The sequence below is a fragment of the Limanda limanda genome, chromosome 11 (assembly GCF_963576545.1).
Source record: "Limanda limanda chromosome 11, fLimLim1.1, whole genome shotgun sequence".
Classification (NCBI taxonomy): domain Eukaryota; kingdom Metazoa; phylum Chordata; class Actinopteri; order Pleuronectiformes; family Pleuronectidae; genus Limanda; species Limanda limanda.
In genome coordinates, this window is record NC_083646.1 from 9743551 (window position 1) to 9765998 (window position 22448).

At 44.9% G+C, this 22448-nt stretch overlaps 1 protein-coding gene across 2 annotated transcripts in view; it reads right to left on the reverse strand.

Moving 5' to 3' along the window:
* Nucleotides 1–18427, reverse strand: part of grik5 (glutamate receptor, ionotropic, kainate 5) — a 29914-nt gene extending 11487 nt beyond the window's left edge. For both annotated transcript variants that reach the window (XM_061080979.1, XM_061080980.1), the window contains exons 1-12: nt 18316–18427; nt 16788–16952; nt 14197–14294; nt 13663–13828; nt 9502–9680; nt 8732–8785; nt 7800–7958; nt 7236–7388; nt 5588–5692; nt 2792–2899; nt 1333–1536; nt 141–254 (exon numbers count right to left, since the gene is read on the reverse strand). In XM_061080979.1, the coding sequence (XP_060936962.1) occupies nt 141–254; nt 1333–1536; nt 2792–2899; nt 5588–5692; nt 7236–7388; nt 7800–7958; nt 8732–8785; nt 9502–9680; nt 13663–13828; nt 14197–14294; nt 16788–16952; nt 18316–18427 (1617 nt within the window). The remainder of the gene's footprint in view (nt 1–140; nt 255–1332; nt 1537–2791; nt 2900–5587; nt 5693–7235; nt 7389–7799; nt 7959–8731; nt 8786–9501; nt 9681–13662; nt 13829–14196; nt 14295–16787; nt 16953–18315) is intronic.
* Between the last annotated feature and the right edge of the window lie 4021 nt (nt 18428–22448).

Here is a 22448-nt window from a genome sequence, read left to right on the forward strand (position 1 = left end):
GTCGTCTAACAACTGTCATCGGCTCCTGTGTGACCCTTGCTCGCTTGAGAGCAGCGGACACGGTAGAAATGAAATCCAGTCCAAGGTCCGGAGTAAGTTTCACCCAGTGGTCGCCCCGCAGCCCCGGATAACACCCTCACCAGCTGAACTCTGTACAAGATGCTGATCCCCAGGGTCATGAACGGCTTAGAGAAGTCGATAACTTTCTCTCTCTCTGACGTGATGGTGAAGCCCGCCACGGCCAGGTCTGCTTTCTGTGGGATCGACAGGGAAAGACAGATGGGCAGACGGATAGATCATAGTGGGGGGGAGCAAGAGAAAGACAGAGGTGTTGGACAAAAAAAAACGAGAAGTGGTCAGGTAGCTGTGCAAAAACACTGGACGTTGCATGAGAACATTAGGGTACAAATAGGAGCTCACATGTATCATGGGAAAAATACAATTCTGTCCTCACATTTGAAAAAACATAAAGACATGAACTGTGTCCACTTCCCCATGGAACACACACACACACACACACACACACACACACACACACACACACACACACACACACACACACACACACACACACACACACACACACACACGCACACGTTATCCCCGTCCAAATGAGGCTAATGGAAGTAAGCACTGGGTGTATGGTCTCTCCACCTGTATAAAACCTCGCAGGTCTCTGGTCGCTCTGCCTTCCCTCCATCTCTTCCATTAAAAGCTAATTGATGAACACGGGCCGCTAATTAGAGCTGAGTGATCAGGCAGTGGGGAGGGCAGGGAGGGAGGGGAAGCGTGGAGAGCTGGGGGAGCACCAGTGTGGCAGGCCCCACACAGGGACCACAGTCTGGTAATTGAAGTATACTGTATGGTAATTAAGCAGAGAGGGGCTCTCATTAGCCTGCTTCAACCAGAGTGTGTGTCAGAGGCGCACTGGGCCTGGACAGGGGGGAGAAAGGGGAGGGGCGGCGGCGGTAGGGGGAGGCGGGCTGGGTTATGGGAGGGTTACTGTGTAGAGGGATGGCGCAGACAATTTTAGGCAATGCTACCACTCTCTTTTGGGGAATTATCAAGTCAGTTTTTGTCCTAGATAAGAGCCTTACTCCCCTCTGAGGGCAATTTGAGACATGGGAAGTTACAGCAGAGTTGTGGTTTGGGGGCTAAAGCGCGAGTGTGTGCGTGGGTGGGTTTGTGTGTCCATGCTTATGTGTGTGTGTGTGTGTTTTTGTGCGTGCCTGTCTGTAGAGACACTTGTTTGAACATTTGAGCATTTTTCTGTGTCTGTGCTTTTTGCATGAGAGTCGGAGAAAGAGGCAGAGGGAGAGGGGGAGTACTCACCCTGTTGATTAACTCTCCAACCATGCCAGTCCAAGAGCCGTTGGGCTCTGGAGCCCCGTACAGCCCATCATCCACCAGCTTGATCTTGAAGGAGAATTTCAAGATGTTGGCCAGCTCCCTCAGCATGTCGACGCAGAAGCCCTCGTACTGGTCGTTACCCTGGTACTCCTGGTAGTTGTCCCTGCGCATCACATACGGGTTTTCCTGCACACGGGGGGGGGGGCACAGGGAGGCTCAATCCAAAACAATTCGCATTCTGTTTGAGCAGAGATTTTAAGGCTCAAAGTTTACAAAAAGAAAAATATTAAAATTATATTAAAGGTATAGTTCTGCAAGGAAATATGCTAATTTGCTTTATTTAGTCTTTCTAAAGCATTCTCAATCTCTACTCAAAATAAATAATAATAGAATAATTAGAACGTTTATTTGTGTAGCATAATTCATGCATTCCATTGTTCGGAAAAAAATGTACAATACAAAATATATAACGTAGATCTCGTCATTTTTAAAGATTCAAAGAAAGAGTTGTCACATCTGATACCTTTATAACTGGATTTTAAAGACATTGCAGGGAGAACATAATAAAAAGATGAGTTGCATCACAGGATTCAGATTTTCATATTTTATAGAATATCGTGGCCTTGGCTGAACAAATTCAGCTCATTTTCTTTATCAGCTTCTTGTGAGTCACCCCTGGTGTTATGGAGGTCCAGTCCTAATTGCTCAAGTTCTTTGTTGAAAGTCATAACATGGCTGGTGCAAAACGCTGTAGTGGATCGGATCAAAGACAAAACAGACAGAAACAGTGACAGCCTTTGAAATAGACCTGGGTACAAAGAGAAGACAGACGGCCGTCTTCTCCACCGAGCGTGAAGCCAAATGAAGAAATCCTTCACAAAGCTTGAGTCATATGTCCAGAAATCCCTCGACACATAATCAAGGGTAAACTGATCCTGGGAGAATAAAGCAAAACAGCTTGGTTGGCTGGGAAATATCTGCGTATAAGCTTGCCACAACAAAACCATATAAGACTCCTCTTTGTTCTACTATTTTAAATTCTAATAGGATTATCCTCCTTACTGTTTTTAAAGCACTCGGTGGTGCAGGCAATTTCCTGTATCAGGTTGTTTTTACACATCTATTTCCAACCTGATGATGATACAGCAGCATCATGCAAGAGCTTTATTGATTTTCGGATGTTACATTACTCATGAGGAAACCAGCAGGAGACAAATCATAGTATTTGGATTAAAGCAGGCGACCGTGATTTTTGCCAGTTTGAGTTCAGTAACACGTCTCTCTCTGCGCTGTGTCAGTTTCTATGACAGCTACAGTGACAGCAGAATTAGCAGAAACAGACCACAGCGCAGCACGGGCTGCGGCACAGCTTGCACGGCAAAACACGAAAACATCTCCGACCTCGCCAGGGCAGCAGTCCAGAAAGTAGGCGCGACCTTACCAGTATGGTGGTGACAACGAGTGTCTTGTTTGCCAGCGTCTCCGAGACATTGATATCCAGACTGGTGGAATTCATCGCCAGGGTGTTGTTCGAGTACCAGATCCCAATCTAGCACAGAAGAGAAAGTGAGTGGAAATCAATGGTCATTGTGGGATAAATAATGTGCTAAATAATCTCTAGGTACGCTGCAACCGTTACGCTGTCACTTCAGGCTACAAGTAAGCATTCCAGTGAGTACATTAACCCTATTGGTCTGGTTTATAGTACCTTTGCATGTTGAATATTTTATGCCTTGCGTTGTTACCCATACTGTTACATGCTGCATACACACGTTGAGTTAATTGTTCCCACTGGAGCTATATAAGAACCTGCAGTCTATGCACTACTGTTAAAAAACCCCGATGTTTACGGGCAGAGCAACGAGCTGAGACAAGATGGCAAAGATGGTAATGAAAAGCATTCATGATCAGGAGCTTCCCTGCCATGTGTATTTTCCTTCACTTACACCATTTTTAAATTGCACTTAAAAAAAGGCAACATATTTCCATTTTATGGAGACAGTAAAGTCACTTAGGCACATAAATGCGTGATTAAGACCTCGGCAGCGCGCACGGAGGACCCTGCGCATCACAGAGGAATTTCTTCGGAAATTATTAATGTACATCTTTCAGTAGGTCAAACGAGAGGTAACGATTCCTTCAGAGAGAATTACAGTTTGTCTTTGACACTCTGTTTCCAGCTCTGACATTTAAGTGGACTCGATTTTTTCCTTTTCTTTCTGTGAACCACCGCAGCCGGGCTACAGAGCAGGTGCTGCCGAGCTGAAAGAGGTGAGTTAAAACGATAATTACCACAATGCAAGTCTCCCACGGAGATGAAGTCTTGATTTAACCGCGGCTATCAGTTGGCATTTAGTGTTTACACAGAGTGCAGATGGCCTCATGGTCAAGCCCGAGAAAACATATAAATGGAAGGTGACGAGAGAGTGTTTCCCGGAGTCAATGAACCGCAGCGCAATTCGCTCAGTCTGGCTCAGCAGTGATGGGTGTATTTATGCTTCATTTAATCTTGACTTTGAAACACGGGGGGAAATGGATTTTGATTTCTAGCTCCCCTCACTTTCCATCTAATGTCCATTGGAGGAGTCTTCATTGACGGAACGAGGCACTCAAACGGTGCTTAATACCTCGTTAGCTCGGACCGCCGTCGTTTTACTTTGGTTCCACAAATTGTCCAACAACCCCTTAACAAATGTGTTGTGGCTTGTTACTGATAGATCAAAAACATAAATAAACACCCGAACCGAGAGGACAGATCCTGTCCGGGAAGATGAATGAAAGGGAATAAATGCATAGAATGAAAACTTGAAAGCAGGATGATAAATATTTTAGAAGAAGAAACACGCAATAAAACACACCCTAGCGCGGTTTAACACACATGCTGCTGCAGATTTAATTGGTCTGGATTATGGCGATTTACGTATACTAACGTTAGAAAAAAGATATTGCTGAAATACGTAACACAGTGTTTTAATGACTTGAATTGCTTTTGTTACACTGCACTCCGACAGTAGTTTATGAGGAACACCTGAACATTATCTATCCAACCAGGTTGCTTACATATATTCAATGCATATGAAGGTCAGGAGCTTCACGTTAAACATTCGAACGAGGAGAAATGTCTGTGGAATATTGGGCTGAATATTTCAGTTTTTTCAGTCTCCAGATATATTTCAGATTTAACAGTCTCCAGAGTTTTCTAACAATGGTGAAAAAAACTAAAAACATCCTTTGAGCAGCGGTTCTGCAGACGAAAAAAACTCCTCTTTGATGAAAGAGGTCAGAGGAGACTGGCCTGACATGTTGGAGCTGACAGAATAACCGGATAACCGCTCTTTACAACTGTGGCGAGCAGAGGACCGTCTCGGAGTGCACAACGTGTCGGACATCGAAGCGGACGTCAGCCAAGAGCAGACATGACGGCCTGCAGTGGGCTCACCAAACACCGGACATTTGAAGAGCTGGAGAAATGAAGCCTGCTCTGATGAATGTGGATTTCTGCTGGGGAGATGGAATCAACAGCATCAATCCACACAGCCAACCTGCCTCGTGTCAACAGTTCAGACTGGAGGTGGTGGTGGCGTAATGGTGTGGAGAATGTTTTCTTGGCACAGTTCGAGCCCCTGACTACCAATCAATTTGAACGCCACAGCCTATCTGAGTGGTGTTGCTGACCATGTGCATCGCTTTATGGCCACAATTTACCATCGACTAATGGCTACTTCCAGAATGATAATGCTCCATGTCTGGTCCCTCTGAACCGTGCCAGTTACAAACACTGATTTCCACAAATTAATGTCATTATTTATGGCCATGGGTAGAAAATAAACTAACATTAATGAAATATCATCCGTCAGATGAGAGAACGTCACGTCAACGTGCAGCTGTGGCCGAGGGAGGAGAGATGCACAATGCTACACTCAACACCGCAGACCTGCTAGAGATGTAGCATCTAAAATTCAATTGATGAAGTATGCAGGCAGCTAATGTATTCTAGCCTTCAGATAAAACAAATGTTTACACACATTATCAGATGGGAGGCTGTGGTTCTGTGCCGTCAGGTGAAATCCGAAAAACTCAACCAAGTAAAAATATTTGGCTGCTACCAGGGGACGAGGCTGACCTCAGAGTCAAACCCGCCTCTGAGCGTTGTTCAATCAGACAGTTGATCTACTTCTAACCCAAAGCCTTAGGCCCATGTGACCTGGCTGCTACATAATAACTGGTGACTCCTGACCTCTTTGTGGCCTCCTCTGTGTTTCTCCAGGATCCTCAGGGTGTAGTTGGTCCTCTGACCTTTGCTGTTGAACTCCACACGGCCTGTCAGACCATCGTACTCCACCTGGAGGGGGCGGAGGTGGAGAGGGACACGTGAGGAAATACACGAAGGATGCAGGGCAAAGACAAGTCAATGAGAGGAGATTGGGTAGGAAAAATGAGGATAGATTGCGAAATAAATAAATACAGGCAATCTGCTCTGTGAGACAAAACATTCTTCTTCTCACTATCCATCACGATTAGACAAACAGATCATATCAAGAGTGATTAGGAGGGAAGAGTGGGTAAGAGACAAAGAGAAGGAAAGAGCAAGAGAGACAGAGACTGTGTCTGAGGCTGGACCAGACAGGGATAATCAGTTTCGGATCAACTAGGAGAAAGTGACTGAGTGAGAGGCTCAGACAGAGAAGCAGAGAGAGTCAACAGCTTCCTAATAAGACTTGCACCTCGCAGCTCAGCTCTGCCGCTCCAAAACCCAGGTGCTGGCACAGTTAGCGAGATCTATGATGAATGGCACGCTGCTGAAGATGGAGCACACCATGATGTTGACTAACAAAGACAGATGTCGGGTCGGTGGGGCGGAGGCAATGAGAGATGAGGCTCGGGCTGCCTTGACAACAGGTTGTCAATGAGACTCACACACAAACACACGCGCACACACACACACACACACACACACAAACGACCAGAGATGGGAGGTGACAAAGAACAACAGGAGACAGAGGTTACATTTGACACCAGGCGAGGATGATACAGAATGTGGTTGTACTGTCGGCATTCATCAATAAATCAATCAGGAGGAAAATGAATCACCTATTCATGGTCATTGTTTGAGCCATTTTCCAAGCAAAAAAAAACTACAATGGTTGTACAATCTCAGATTTGATGATTTTATCCTTAGTGATTATACATTTAAAATTTTGGCTTTTGTTCAGACAAGACAGATTCTTTTCATCGTCAATAAATATATATTTGTTGGTATTCTCTTTGGTTTAGCAGTCATGGTTTTGTTTGTGTGTTGTCTACATTTTAGAGGCTGGAAGCAACAAATGTTTGACTTTTTGCTTTTAAATGAAGGAAAACGATTAATATTTCCAAAACAACTGTCAATTAATATTCTGTTTATCTTCAGTCATTTAAAAACAGATATGTCTAACATTGGCTGGTTTCAGTCTCTTAAATTAAAATAAGACAGATCATTTGAACTCAGGCTGCAGATACTGTTTGTTTCCGGCATTTTTGCTTCTACGTGACTGATCAATGTGAAGATAACGTTAAATAGATTACGAAAAAATAGTTCATTCATTTTGAGACATTAATCTACTGATGGTTTCTGCCTCAATATGAAGGCTTTGTCTCAGGAAATGGCAAATGTCTGTGTCACTATTTTCAGACATTGGTTATTTATCACTCCAGTTGATATTGTCACTGTGCATATGATGGCTGTGTGTAAAGATAAGAAAAAAAACATCAGGCTCCTTTTTCACCCACACTTCTTATGATGTATGCATGTGCATGTTCATGCGAATGAAAATTACCATGGGGTACATATGAGGGGGTGATTGCACATCACGTATTGCTCACAGGCCGACTGATCAAACGTTTACCATGCGCAGGTAGTTCATCAGACTGGTCCCGTGTTGCCAGATTTGAGGTGAGCTGCAGCTGAGAGGCTTCACACCGATTTCCTGACTGCGGTTCAATTCCCTCACCGCCCCCACCACCACATGCACCGCGTCAAACATCAGCGCTGACGAGAGCTGTGGAAGAGGAGGTGGTAAATGGAGAAAAACAGAGGGGGGATGGAAACATAGGGAGGAAGGACAAGGAGTCAGGAGGAAAAAAAAAAAAGGCAATAAGGAAAGAGGAGAGAGGTGCAGGCACAGATGATTGAGTGGTTAACAGAAATGGAAGGGGGTGGCGGATAAAATAAGAGGGGAGAGAGAGAGAGAATAGATGTGCAGTATGAGTAAACCAGTGGGGAGGATACACAGATGGATACATCAATACCCATTAAATACAAGCAAAAGACTAGCTGAATCTCTTTAACAGCTCCATGAATCAGTGTGAGGAATAAAGTGGCTTAATTTTTCCTGGCATGCAAAACAAAGCTGTAAAAATTACTGGTGGATGTGTGCATGTGTGAGTACGCCTGAGTTCCAGAGACTGACCGCGGGGCCGGGATATGTGAGGTCGCAGCCCTCCCTCCAAGAGAGGTTGAGGCTCCTGATGAACTCCAAGTAGAAGGGATGTGTGGTGTTGAACATGGAGAAGCCCACAATATTGGAGTGCTCATCCACTATATCATCCAGTCTTAGGAGGGGGAAGTCCTAGAGAGAGAGAGAGAGAGAGAGAGAGGACGAGTGGGAGGGGGGTGTTTGTAGAGACAGAGACAGAGACAGAAAATTCAGGTGAGTGACAATGTTGACAAAGCATCAAACCTCTGCTTAGAAGAAAAATACGGTGCAAAGAAGAGTGTGATAAAGAAAAAGAGAGGCTGCGGGGAGTGACAACATCTAATCTCTAAAGGAGAGAGAAAAAGGGATAAGGACAACTTGGGAAAAGAGGAAAATGGTGATAGGTTGATGAATCCAGTATCGTTTCACAGAGATACACACACACACAAGACGCCGCATCTGAGGCACAAGAGAACATCACACAGAGAGGGCCAAGAGAGGAGAAAAAAATAAATCAGGTCTGCAGCATAAAGTGACACATTAATTCAAATGGCAGGAGGGGAGGGGAGTATATCAAAGCGGCAGATGAAAACACTGGAAGAGTAAAGAAGGTGGCGGGTGGCAGAAGAAAAAGGCCACATCTCGCTGTCATCATCTTCACCTCAGACCCCTTTTTACTTCTGCTTTTTTCCCCCCATCCTCCTCTGCACTTCCACATCTTTGTACAGTACGTTCATTTCTCAGATCTCGCCATCCTTCATCTCCTCTGCCTGTCACCTCTGTCTTCGCCCTTAATCGAATACTTTCTCCGCCTTAGCACCTTCGGTGGCTCATAAAGAGACAGAAAAGGAAGAGCCGAGGGGGAGAGAAAGAAGGGAGCGGGGAGGAAAAGACGACAGAAAGAGAGGAAGGGGAAGAACTCTTACCATGGTGGTGAGGATGTACTTGTAAAATGCTGATGTCATCCCCAGCTCGGATGCCTGTCGAAAAGAAAGAGAGAACATAAGATGAAATAGTAAGTCCGGGGGGGATACAGGATGTGGAAGCAGAGAACGAGGGAAGATGGAGGGAGATTGGCGGAGGGAGAGATGGCGAGGGCAAAGGAGCGGAGTTATTGAGAAGCAGAGAGCAAAGGAGACGGTCGGGGGACAGAGTGGGAGAGAATGTGGGGGAGGAGGCGGGCAGCATACGTTAATCACAGTTTTACATCATCAGGCTAACACTAGGATATTTCGCTGAGGGGCGACATCCGCTCCAACGTGCCCAGTGAAAACAGCCCATACGCATTCAAACTGTGAGTCACTGGGCTGGCTATCGGCGTCACAGGCCGCACTATGAATCAGAACAAGCCTGGGTAACATCTGCACCGCATCCCAGCTAAAGATGTTCTTTTGTCAAATACTTTCTTAAGAGAGTAAAGTGATTGTTGCTGGCAGAGATGCATAAATATTGTTCGCTCCGCTGCTCCGGGGGCAGAGAAGGTAAAAATAGATGTTAATTCTATTATAACAACAACTGCAGCCTGTGGAACTTTGAGCGATACGTGACTGTAACCTGAATTTTCCAAGCGGATGTACAAAAGAAAAAATACACAAATCCCTTTGAGCTATACCGCGTGTACTGTACACTGGAGTAACTTCAAAACCTGCACATGTGTGGGCGGCTCAGAGAAATAGATTGATCCTTGAGATCTGACCTTCTTGAGGATGAGATAAGAGACAGAGGCATTGGCGTCGATGATGATGGTCGCCACTTTGTCATCACGGATCTCCTTCAGCAGCGGCGTGGGGTCCAGGTTGTCGTCCAGCATTCTGACTGACAGCGTCTCCCGGGAGATGAGGAAGCGGCGGACCAGCTCCTCCAATCTCAGCAGGCCTGAGGCAGAGCCGAAGCAGAGCCGGGTTGCATATCATTGTCTGTATCAATAGACATAACTCATATTTCCAAAAAAGTAAGCTTTGCAGGACCTCTGAAAATCGTATCCTCGGATGCCTATATATTTGTGTCATTTTTGCAAAGCATGATTGATGGTCTGTCTAAATCTCCAGGAAATGAAACATCATTTAATGTGCAGGCTACATTATGTCTTCATTCATGGCATTTTTTTTAGTGGGACTCGTTTTTCTTATCTATGGTTCTGTTTTCAGGCCTGTATTTATGATTGTCCTAAACCTAAGAGAGAGATGTCTTTGTTATTTGAAAAGAAGGAGATAGGCTATGGGCTAGGGAAGTGAGTGGTGTAGATAGCGCCACCATGAGGCCATTTTTACAGCGCTTTATTATATAATCATAACTGCATGGATGCACATTTACGTACGTCCATTCACACACTAGCTATTTTGAGTCAATAAGTGCATTGTTAATACTCGGATTGTGCACTCAAACGTGGGTAAAACAATAAACACCTGTCACTCTAAACAGTCTCCAGCTTGCCTCTGTGATGAAAAGTGAGGGAGCATTAATGGATTTTCTTTTTTGTGAAAATGGCAGCCAGGTAGAGAGTCACGTTGTTGTCGCTGCTGCAGACATTCCATGTTCCATGACTCAGAGAGCACACAGAAGAAGGAGCAGCACAGCAGTAGATCACAATCACTGTCACATGTTGCAATGGTCATTCACCCCCATGTTCGATTTGGGACACACACTGTGTACAGAATGTACAGAATGTACAGAATGTACTGCACGTGCATGCACTGACTGAAGTCTCTTGCTTGACACACAGCAACAATATTTTCCCCAGTGATTCTTTTTACTTTCAGGCTATTTGTTTTCTCCTATGAACATTACAGGCTCCTGGAGGGAGGCAAGAGCACAGACTCGTTGGTGTATTTTTTAATAAGTTAAGCATAAAGGAATTTCTGGCCGTCAGCCTGGATGTCGGTCATTACATTTTATGTCTCACATCATATGCATGCATCTTCACTTACTATTCCTCTTTAATGTCACTCCTAAAGATTTCATCTCATCTTAATTTGGTTCATAAAATACTTGGATGAGCCAAAAAAAACGAACATTTTGAGAAAACATAACTCAATCAATTGAGCCTTTGAGTCTGAATCATTTGAAATTCATCTTTGTACAAGACCTTAATATTCTCAGACAGGGTTTATGTATCCTCCAAAATTCATGGCTGCCATCAGCCAATCAGCGTGACAAATTTCTAAACATTTGCTATTAATAGAATAATACATTTTGAGGGTTGTGCAGCCTTGGCAGAGGTACGCGCTCCTTCAGTGCTTTGTAATTCGCTCGGTCTGTTGTCTTATCCCTCAATAATTGCTTTTCAGTGGTTTGAGCCACGTGTGCTGTGAATGACACAGAGTGTGTTCAGAAAAATTTTAAACCGTAAAATTAAACAACACAACAGGGAATGCAGGAATACTTGCTAACCTCGAGCCAGAAATAAAGATGGATGGAGAGAGGGGCACAGCTGCAGGAGCAGAAAGACTGGAATACAGTTCTTGATACAATTTGCCCACTTCAAGCAAGTTCCTCTTGAAAATTATCACAACCAATGGCAGTCAAGACTCACTTGACATTGTGTGCAGAATGAGTCTTTACTAGAAAGTCTACCCTGCTGCTTCCTAATTGTAATTCCATAGTAAAGCTCCCCTAGCTATGTAAATAAGTGGTGGGGCAGGCATCCGGGGGCTGGGGGTGTGAGGAGAGAGTGAGGAGAGGAGAAAGAGAGAGAGGTAGCACACAGAGCCCTTCAGCAGGAGAAAGCCTCTGTAAGCAGTGGGGTAATCACTGAACCAGGCCAAAACTTTAATTAGTTTGAGGAAGGAGGGGAAAAAAATCAATGCACTTTACAGCTTCCTCTCCTCCCCTCTCTCACTCTCCTTCCTTCACATATTCCCTCTCTCACACGGCTCTAACCTCTCTGTCTCTCTCGTCTTAGTGCTGTGCTCTAGTTAGTTCTGTCTGTCTTTATCCATCTCGCTCCTGTGCCGCCACCGTCTCCTCCTCCTCGAGCTCGGTCTCTTCCTCTCGCTGTCCTTAACCTCATCCATCTCATGAAAACTGCATAATGGAATTAGGCTCAGATAGCACGTAGTGACCCAGGCACCGCGAGAGAAGCATACGTCGGGAAGTGACCCAAAATCTCCCACTCGCTCTCGTTTAACTGAATATCTTAGGACTGCTGCACTTGCACAGGCTGGGTGGAAAAGTCGGATTAATCCCATTAACAGGCGGTTGCAGAAATAATCGGTCGCTAAATACGTTACTTAATTAGAATGCACGCATGGTGGTGATGTGAATGAAATGTGTGACTTCACACATCACTCGGCTCACTGATGAAAATGTAAGAATGTCTACTTCACTTGAACGCATCACTCTACACGGGGGTAAACAAGATGAATAAAACGGGTGATCTGGTGGTAAACATTGTCTGATGTAGAACCCAAGCAGAGCCACACACACACAGAGACACACACACACACACACTGCTAAATGCATGAAGTAGCACTCAAGAATACGCACATGTAGAGACAAAGTAAAGCAAGCAGACAAAACATTTTTATATCGAACGTACACAAACACACACAGTCATTCAGCAGGTGGAACAAGCCTTTTGAGTGGCAGTCAGCACCTATTCTGCAGCCATGGCAACCAGCTCCATGGCGATAGATAGCGCAGCCAAGTGGGTCAGAGTCTGTGAGTGTGATAACCTTGTAAAGATCACCTTCAAGCCGAATGTATTGCACACACACACACCCGACGGTAAAAAACGGCATCTTGTGGCCCGGGCGGTAAGCATCAGACTATCTGTTGCCTCTAATTCTTCTGAGAGAAAAGCCTGTTGAAAGACGACGCTCTTATCTTCCCATTCAACCGATGATCAAAACTAGGAAAATATGTCTGATGCCATTTCAAAGCTCTCGCAGTTCAATGAAATGACGAGTCCGCAAGGAATTCAGCTTACTTTCAGGAAACCGTGGGATGGCTGGCAAACTGCTGGCGAGATAATGAAAGCATCTCAGTGATTAAATCATGTTTTCATAATGCCCCAGCATTTGTTTGTCATAATCTGCCCGAGTCACACTGCGATGAGAAGTGTTCAGTCTTAAATAGCCGCACTTATTCTGTATGTAATTGTCCTTCACTCGTTCGGTTTCTACGTGGCTGGTGAGAGCAACAACTCATCCCCAGCTCAGTTTCCGTCAGGGCTGCACAAAAAGAGTCATCGACTATTCAGGGGGAAAAATATATGATTTTTGCAACCTCCTGCTGCACGTATAGTGTATTCCGTCATTGTTTTTTTCACGAAGCCCTGTTTGAATACTACAGCCACCATCCGAGTCCAAGCCCTTTAATTCCTGCCACTCTTGATAGGGGAGTGCATAATAAATCAATAATGCACTCTTTCAAAATGAAAATAAAAGAGGGCTAGTGACTAAGCCTCAAATCCCTTGTAATGTTAAATCGGTCTGAGTGCCTGGCAAGTTAAATCAAACGTCCCCTAAGTTCCTCCACAACTTGAAAGCATTTCACACACGAATATTTATTAAATGGGTTTGGCCTAGCAGCGCTCTGAGGTGGATGAGAGATAGTGCGCGATGGCATGAGTAATGAATAGGAAAGGCTGTAGCGTGAGCCATGTTCTGAACTCTAACAGCAGACAGAACTTTATGACCAGACTGTCAAACTGAGTGTCCAGCAGCACAACACTCATATCCGCCCATACAGCCTGAATGTGCCAACACTCCCACAGAGGCATTCGCACACAAACGTACACATGCAGTCGGTAATAAGCTCGGAAGAACACAACTGATTTGTGCGTTTACACCCACTGAAACGCCAACATAACCTAATGCACTGTAACATCCATACAGCAGACAGCATGGGTACTCACACTCAGCCTTGGCACAGACCAGGCTGGCTGAGGGGTAACTGAACGAGCGCAAGATGGCTCCGATGGCCAGGCTCAGGTCCTCGTTGCTAGGGTACAGAGTGACAGAGGCGAAGCGCAGGTACGGCAAGCGTGGCGTCTCCTCGGGTCCAATCTTTACGTGAGGGATCTGTGAAGAGAGAGAGGGAGGAAGGTAAGCAAATGCTAATGTGACATGATTGGGTCCCCTTCCAAACACAAACAACGGGGAAAGAAACACACAGTTGCATGAGGAAGATCCATTAGAAATGCTTGAGGGTGAAAAGGGAGATAAGAGAGTTGGCAGAGAACAGAGAGACCTGAGGATAAAAGGCTACAGGAAGAAAGGAGAAGGCGGTGGGGAGAAGAGGATGATGGTAAATTAGGTGAGAAAAGGCACAGAAAAGTGAGTGTTTAGAGGCATTCATCACGACGTCTGTGTGGGTGGGAGGTGCAGCGAGTCAGAGAGAACGAGCTACCAGTTGTGTACATGTTTGTGTGTTTACCCTCCACACTCACCTCCTTCTCTCCACATATGTGACTGACAGTGGAGCCAGAGGCGGGGCTGGCAGCGGGACCTATCACAGACACGACGCCTTTGGGTAGAATCTGACACACTGAAAGGTAAAAAAAGAAAGAAAAAGAGAGAAATAAACACACCTGCCCTCTGCTTCATTCCGATGGCAGCACTGAGCTGCAGTCAGGGGGAAGGTGTGGAAATACAAGAATGCAACAAAGACACATGAGGATTTCAGTTAAACCACTGATTCAAGTGTAACAGCACAAGCCGTCTCATTTTAATCTGATTTATTTTGTGATAAAGACTCGGAGGACCACAGCAGGGCAGCCCACGGGCGGCTTCATGCTATTATTCACTTGTTTAAACAGATTTTTAAGACAATTTTCTCCCATTTCATCTGTGGCATCAGAGCAGCGCTGGTAAATTGGTCACCTTCAATTAACCCTTTTTGCTGTGGGACAATCCCTGAGAAACAGTTTCACGTATTTGTCTAATATTATTAAATTACATGTTTATTAACTCAGAAAATCTCACTGTTAAGCTTCCTAATTGACAACAAATGTCTCCATTAATCTCATTTAGGCCTAACTCACTAATTTCACACCTTTCCTGTCAAACATGTGCAGTTATCAATTTCAGTCATTTACCACATTTAACTGTATATTTTATCACTAGTGTTTCTTTCTTTATTGTATTCTTGTAAACCTCTACATGTTATGAAGCCTACTTGTTTAAATCATGCAAAACCAGAGCTGGCGCCAGAGGAAATAGCCCAGATATCATGTGCTTATTCATTAGCTTTGGCAGAATGGTAGGTCGATTTTCTTGCCTTTGGATAAAGCCAGATTATCTGTTTCCCCCTTTTAAGGGATTTATGCTAAACTAAGCTAACCTCACTAACTAAGCTCCCAACTGTTTGTACACTCATCTAACTCTTGACAGGCAAATTAATTGGTGCTTTAGCCAACAGGTATTTCTTAAAAATTCCTTTAAAATGATCTCAGAAATCTCTGTCTGTCAGTATATTGTCTGTGTGACAACCCACGACAACAGCAACATCATCTGATTCTCCAGGTTGGAGCTCTGAGTCAGACTTCACTGAACTCTGAATAAACAGGCAAACAGCTCTTTGTGCAGCAGCAGTGGTTCAGCTTCAGGGGTAAGAAATCTGCCAGCAGCATCACCACAGGCCAAGAAAACAGCCCATTCCAAACTGGTGGTTTTAGAACAGGCACTGCACTCGTTCCTTTTAAAATCAAAAATCACACTGAACAGTATCCATCACCGACAAAAGTTGAACCTTAGAATGCAATATGACTAAAACCTTAAGAAATTGTATATTTTTCATAAAGCACAGTTATCAACGATAGTTTCTAAAATGTTTTCATATATACAACAGAAAATAGTGTGGTGACTTAACTGTGAAATTCTGAGAGTCAAAAAGTTCTTGTTGCTATTTTAATTTATCCCAATTAGTCCTCCTCAGTTCCTGTCATTGTTAGTCTGTGTGTGTGTGTGCCTGTGTATGTGTGTGAGTGTGTATAAGCCCACACTGTGTTCATGTGTGTGGGAGTTTGTGTGTGTGAGTGTGTATATTCCCACACTGTGCCCGTGTGTGTATGCATGTGTGAGCATGTGTGTGATCGGGGGTGCGTGCCTCAGACAGCCGTAGCTGTAAGATGATGAGTTCTCTGATCCAGAGACCAAAAAAAGGGCTTCTAGCAAACAAGCCTGTCAAAGTCTCCTGCCCATCGGTCAAGGACACACACACACACACACACACACACACGCACACACACACACACACACACACGCACGCACGCACGCACGCACACACACACGCCTGTAACTCAAGCATGCAGATATGTACATAGCCTTTCTCAAGCACATACAGATATTTTGCCAGTAGCTTGTGGCACGGTCAGTGAACTGTTGGAAGAGGAGGGAAGAGGAGGGGGGGGGTGGGTCTGTCTCTGCTGTGGTTGGATTCAGCCGAGCGTCTCCGTCAACTCCTAACATTCTGTTTTAAGTCTGTGTATCGATACAAATTTAATGGAGTGTCCTCTGTGGTGTGCTGCTGCGTGCTGCTGGCCTGCACTGCTGGTCTGTGTTAGTATTTGATGGTTTGTTTTGGGCTTCACAGTAGCTTGTGCCAGCTGTTACTGGAGGGCACTGGTCCCCTCTGAGAGGCTTAGTGGTCCATTACTGGTCTCCAGTGACATGTAAACTAATCAGCTTGAGCTCTTACTGGTTTCCTAATCACACGTAAGTGGTGGTCCTTTATCATTCTTGTCATTTGAGGCATTTGCTTTTTAGAAAATGTAATTATATCAGAACCCCTCTTAAGTGTTTCGGGATAAAACCTGCAGTAGACACGAGGCAATAGTTGTTTTAATTCATGGACTAGTTACTATTTAATATTAATATACGATATTAATAATAATATCAACTGGCATTTTAATTGGTCACTTTTTGCTCGAGCTAATTAGACACCATGCCGTGTAATGGATTTTGCTGGATTTCATCACTCATGAGGGGTCGTGTGAATCTGCTGTACTGGTCTTCTCCGACATGCAGCGGCTCCACTCACTGGTGTCTGTAGTGTCGTACTGGGAGTCTTTCTGCAGCTCGTATATGTCCACCTCCACTCGGGCACGGGACGCGCCCTCCATAGCGCTGTTGATGTTCTCCCTCGCTAGGGCCAGCGCCAGCCGCTCCCCGCGCCCACACACTGACTGGTCATCCAGGATTGCAGCTGGAGAAGCAGAAAGGGAAGAAGGGATGGGTGAAGCAGGGGAGAGAAGACGGAGGGCACCGGACAGAGGAACAGGAGAGGAGGAAGCAAAAGTGTGTCAGTGGGAATGTATCCGGGAAGATGAACTTTGATGTTATTCAGAATAGTAAGTGATATGAAATCCACAAGAGCTAACTAATTAGCCTAGCTAAACTAACTGGCTGCTGGCAATGGCTTAATCTATACTGACCATAGATTGTATCTAATGATAGATGACAGCTTCCCAATAACGAAGCCAAATCATCTTGATCGCCCCCTAGTGGCTGGCTGCATTTCCATATTAGTGGACTGCACATAAACCAAACCACATTGATGTTAGTTCAAGAGCTCATTTAAGCTTAATGTGAATACAGTGTTTTAATCATTTAATCAGTTATTCAGTTATCAATTTAAAGATGGAAATCTGAGACTCGCAATTGGCGTTGAATCTGATTTGAAGAATCTGGCTCCAATGATGTCAAATGCAAGATGGTGGCATCTTTTTTATAGAGACTAGTACAGACATGACAATGGTATCAATGCGGCTAGAGAGCAAATAACCAATATTAACCAATATGCTGAACTAGTCCTTTGAAGAATATAATCTTAATGACTATAGCCATGAAATCAAATTAAAATGTAATTAACAATACAAACATCTGTAAAAAAGGTGGGTTATATTTGTTGGTGTGATGAGTCTGTATTTACGACCTAATAATAAAAATAAATATAACAGTGGAATTTCTGATCTCAGATGGTGAGTCATTACAGATTTTGGGCTCAATCGGGCTCTGGGAACCAGCAGAAGACCATCGGCTGATCTGATGGGAGTCAGCAAAACCTTGACATGCACAGTCAGGAGCTCACACACAAAAATAATATTTCTAACTTCTGATACTATCCAGGAGATACACTGATATTTTAAACTTTCAAGAGTAAAGTGGTTGGTTGCATGTATCTGGCACCTCTGCCTGCTCCTGGTGAGGATTTCATGGTTCAAACGGAAATCTTGATACTGCAACAGAGCCTCTGAGAGAACCTGTCAACTGCCAATCACTCTTTGGCTTGCGATTGAGAGAGAGAGAGAGAGAGAGAGAGATGGCTAAACTTTTGCTGCAAATTTCTCCTAAAAGGTTTTACTGCATTAGCTCAGTTAGGACAACATTATAAGTGCTAATTTGGCTTTGAAATGCTTTCCTGTCACCCTGGCTCTTACTGTCCAGCTCAGTGTGGCATCAAACACTTTGGGGCACTGACGCAGGCTGAAAACCAACCATGAGAAGTATGTGATGAGCAAGGTGAGGAGGAAGAGGAGGAGGAGGTGGAGGAACAGCTGACCACTCACCCATTCGGACCGAGGAGAGCAGGGGGGCCTGACTGAGGGAGCGTGGCGGCATGGTGACTAGCAGGAAGGAGAGGATGTGTATTGACAGCAGCAGTGCTGGCAGAGCCGGCATCTTCTACTGCTCCTCATGGAGAATGGTCTGCTGGCTGCCTGTACCACCACCTGGGGAAATATAGGACAAACCGCTTGTTACTGAACAGGCACACAACCGTTCTCATCTTCCTTTAAATTGTCGTCGTCCTGCAGCTTATCTTCCTCTGCCGTTTCCATGTAGTGGGTGTACCTTTAATTGGACAGCACATAGAATACACTTTTATCCTCAGCTGTGAAGATGTTCATTGTCACATCACAAAGGCAGTCCGGCCCCGTTCACACGCACACAGCCCATTTCATTATAAAATACAATACACACACACACACACACACACACACACACACACACAGCCCATTTCATTATAAAATACAATACACACTCACACACACACACACACACACACACACGTCTGTAGTAATGTCTCATGTAGAAAGTCGGCCGTTTAGCGGTGACAGGACTCAGCCTTGAAGAGATCTCCGGAGGCAGCTCAAAGACAGCATCACAGCAAGTGTGCACGTGTCAGCGTGAATTCACTCATCTGCACTGTACTTATACATGCATACATTCATATAAACACATGCAAACACAGCCACATAGGAACACTGCATCACACACACACACACACACACACACACACACACACAAACACACAGACTCACAAGCACAAAGACAACTGCCTTGAACACGAATAAAAAAACATATACTACACTCCCACACATTTCCATAACTCCCACCGTCACCACTAAACACACACAGGAGAGATAAAAAAAAAAAAAGCACACAAAGGGCGCTCGGCTGGGCACTGACTGACAACATGACACGGCATGTGAAAGGATGGAGAAATGAAGGGAGGGTTGAAGACAGAGGAGAGGAGAACGAGTGTTGTGTGACAGGCAGGCGAGGGACTGCAGAGGGGGGGGGGGCGGGCTGTTGACCTGGGATTGTTTCAGATGTCCGGTTCACCGGTCCGAGCTTCAGACGGGCCTGACAGACGGCTGAGATGCTCAGTTCACGACCTTAAATTGACCCTTGCAGAGAGGGGGGGTGTGAGTGGCAGAGGGTTGACCTTTGACCCTGACAAGTGCATGCGAGGGGGAAATGAGTCCACATGTGTACATCAAAGAGGCAGACGCCAGTGTTGTGTTGAAATGGAACTCATTATACAGAGCACGTTTAACCAGGTGAGCTACGAGCGCGGCCCCCCCCCCCGTCACCCTGTTTAACGAACATCCATCAGCTCACAACACGCAGCCTGTTTTACTTTGAAATCTTCTGTTTCTTCTTTCTTTCTTTCACGCTCACCTTTCCAACACTTGTCTCACTTTGATGTTTAAAGCACATCAAAAAAATTATAATCAGCAACTCTGTGCTTTGAATTCCTCTTCACCTCTCACCAACCCACGATGACGTCTTTGTCCGTTTTTGTGTGTGTGTGTGTCTGTCCTCCGTGTGATGAACTGCCCTCCCTCTCCTCCCTTTCCTCCCTTTCCTCCCTGTCTGACTCCACGTATGTCTTGTTTTCGGGGTTTGTTGTGTCAGAGGATGGGCCAACGTGTGCACAAACACTTTGGTACTACTAATAGCGTGCGACACACTGTGCAAGTAGACGCCTTGCTCTCATTACGGTTGCCCCGGCTCAAAGTGAACAGAGGCAGGGCTTATGTAAGGCCATCTGTACGTGTGACACAAAATAAAATAACAGCCACACAGTGGGAGTAACCTCGTTTTTTTTCCCCCCACACGTTTCCGATAAATCAGTCTTGTTCTAACACATTGTGTTAGATTAAAGGTGCAGGGGAATAATTACTTCTTCATGCTGTTTATGTATTTGTGTTAATGTGTGTAATGCTGCACATGTAGACCTACGACACAGACAGTTATTACAGAGCTGATTATTGTGACCACGCAGAGAGGTGCAGTTAATGACCGGCAGAGCTGCGTGTTGTGTTGCACAGTCTACTCCATTGTGTTGCCTATTAACGCTGTATTCTGTTTGCCTCTCACACCAGTGTTCTCTTTCTCAATTTACTCGCCTTCTCCAAAAGTGTGTGTTTGGCGTCTGGACCCGTGTGTTTATTCCAGGGCATGTATGAACCAGAGTGCGAGTGTGATGGCATATTGATCGAGCCCGGCTGAAGTGGCGGGCCCTCAGGTGCAGTCAATCAAAACAATGGGGAGCCTATCATGGGACCACTGCATTTCACGGGAGCCATCTGATTGGCTATTACCAGGAAGCAGATTGCCATGATGACGAATAAGATCCTCGCTGAGGCTATGCCTTCATCAATGATGGGATGGAACCGGTGCTATTTCATTGTTATTGAGAGCTATTGACAGCATTAGACAGAGAAGATTACAGCATCTATACTCTGAGGAGGAGAAGAAGAAGTAGAAAAAGAAGAAGATGAAGAAGAAGAATAAGAAGAAGGGGTTTTGATGGAGGAGATGGAAACCCTTGATAGAACTAAAGGGAATGAGAGAGAGAGAGAAGAGTTGAAACAGAGAGGAATAGGCTGAGGACGGTGAGGGAATAAAAGAAGAAAATTGAATGCAGAGAGAAGAGATTGGAAAGTGTTTCTGCAGAAAGAGAGACGCAGAGTACGGATAGAGATGGAAAATACAGAAGTGCAGCGGTGGAAAGTACATTTACTCAAGTGCTGTACTCAGGCTTTTATATTAGCTTTTACTTTTCATCCACTGATTTTCAGAGGGAAATATTCAAAGTCAACCACATTAATTTGATGTGACTAATTGCAGCTAAGATTATACTGCGCAGTATATGATCTACTCATATAATGTGATTCATGGTTCTGAATGAAGCAGCGAACATTAGACGTGGTTAAAATTAGCTCCACATCACCAGACTACAACACTAAAATAATGATTATATTATACTAATTCATCAATAACAATAATCGGATACATATAACACATATATTCTGTTTTGTTATGTGGCTCCATCATTACTTCAGCATTAAACCCTGTTTATCACCGCGCCGGATGTTTTATCACTAATGAGTCGTCAGTGTTCTCTGCTCTTACTTACTGACAAGAATGGATAATCATGGCATCCGTCTCTGAAGCTCGGCTGCCAACGCTTCCAGACACTCTCATTTAAATCCTGTTGAGCACAATCCAACAAAAACATTACCTCAAATATCCCAGACTTCTTACCAACCTTTATGCAAAGCACATGTTCTGGGAGTTTAAAACCTTACTCTTCGATATTCATCATCACTCATCTCACTAATTCTATTTTTCTATTTGTTGCTTGATGTTCCTCCTGTTTGCAGGTTGACTGTTTATCCGTGTGTCATTTGAACGGAAAAACCTCGATCTGGGTGAAACTGCATGATTAAAACCACATTGTGACATTAGTAGTTAAATGAAGCCAGGGATCTGCCCCGCAGCGCTGCAGGAGAGCGACGGGAAACAAGTTGATGTAGTCGAACGAGGCGGAGGGGAAGCAGATACACTCGGAGAGAAAGGAAAACAGAGAGAGTATTGCCGTGTTTAATCTGCCAGGACTGTGTGTCTGGGTGCTGTACGTGCTCTGTTGTTGTAGCAGTACGAGGGCTGAGTCCCTGTAGCAGTCGGGTGTCAGTCTGCAGGGAGCTGGAGCAGCGAGAGGGCCGAGCACAGCCAGACTCGTCTGAGCCTCACAAAAAAAAAAATACACACTGCCTCTAGCCCCCCCCTCCCCTCGCTCGCTTTCATTCTGCACCCTGCTGTAAGTCACCGAGCATGCTGGCACCGCTGAGAAATACACAAAAGCAAAAATACATAAATATCCTAACTTGCTCCTCTGTGTGTGTATGTGTGTGAGTAGGAGAGGGAGAGAGAGAGAGAGAGAGAGAGAGAGAGAGAGAGAGAGAGAGAGAGAGAGAGAGAGAGAGAGGGGGGGAGAGGGGACGTTCATCCCGGTTGGAGATTTAGCTGCTTGCTGCATGCATTCATCTCAGTGTGTGTGTGTGTGTGAAGGCAAATGCATTTTTTGTGTGTTTGCCGTTCTTCTTTGTGCGTGCGTGCCGGAGACTTG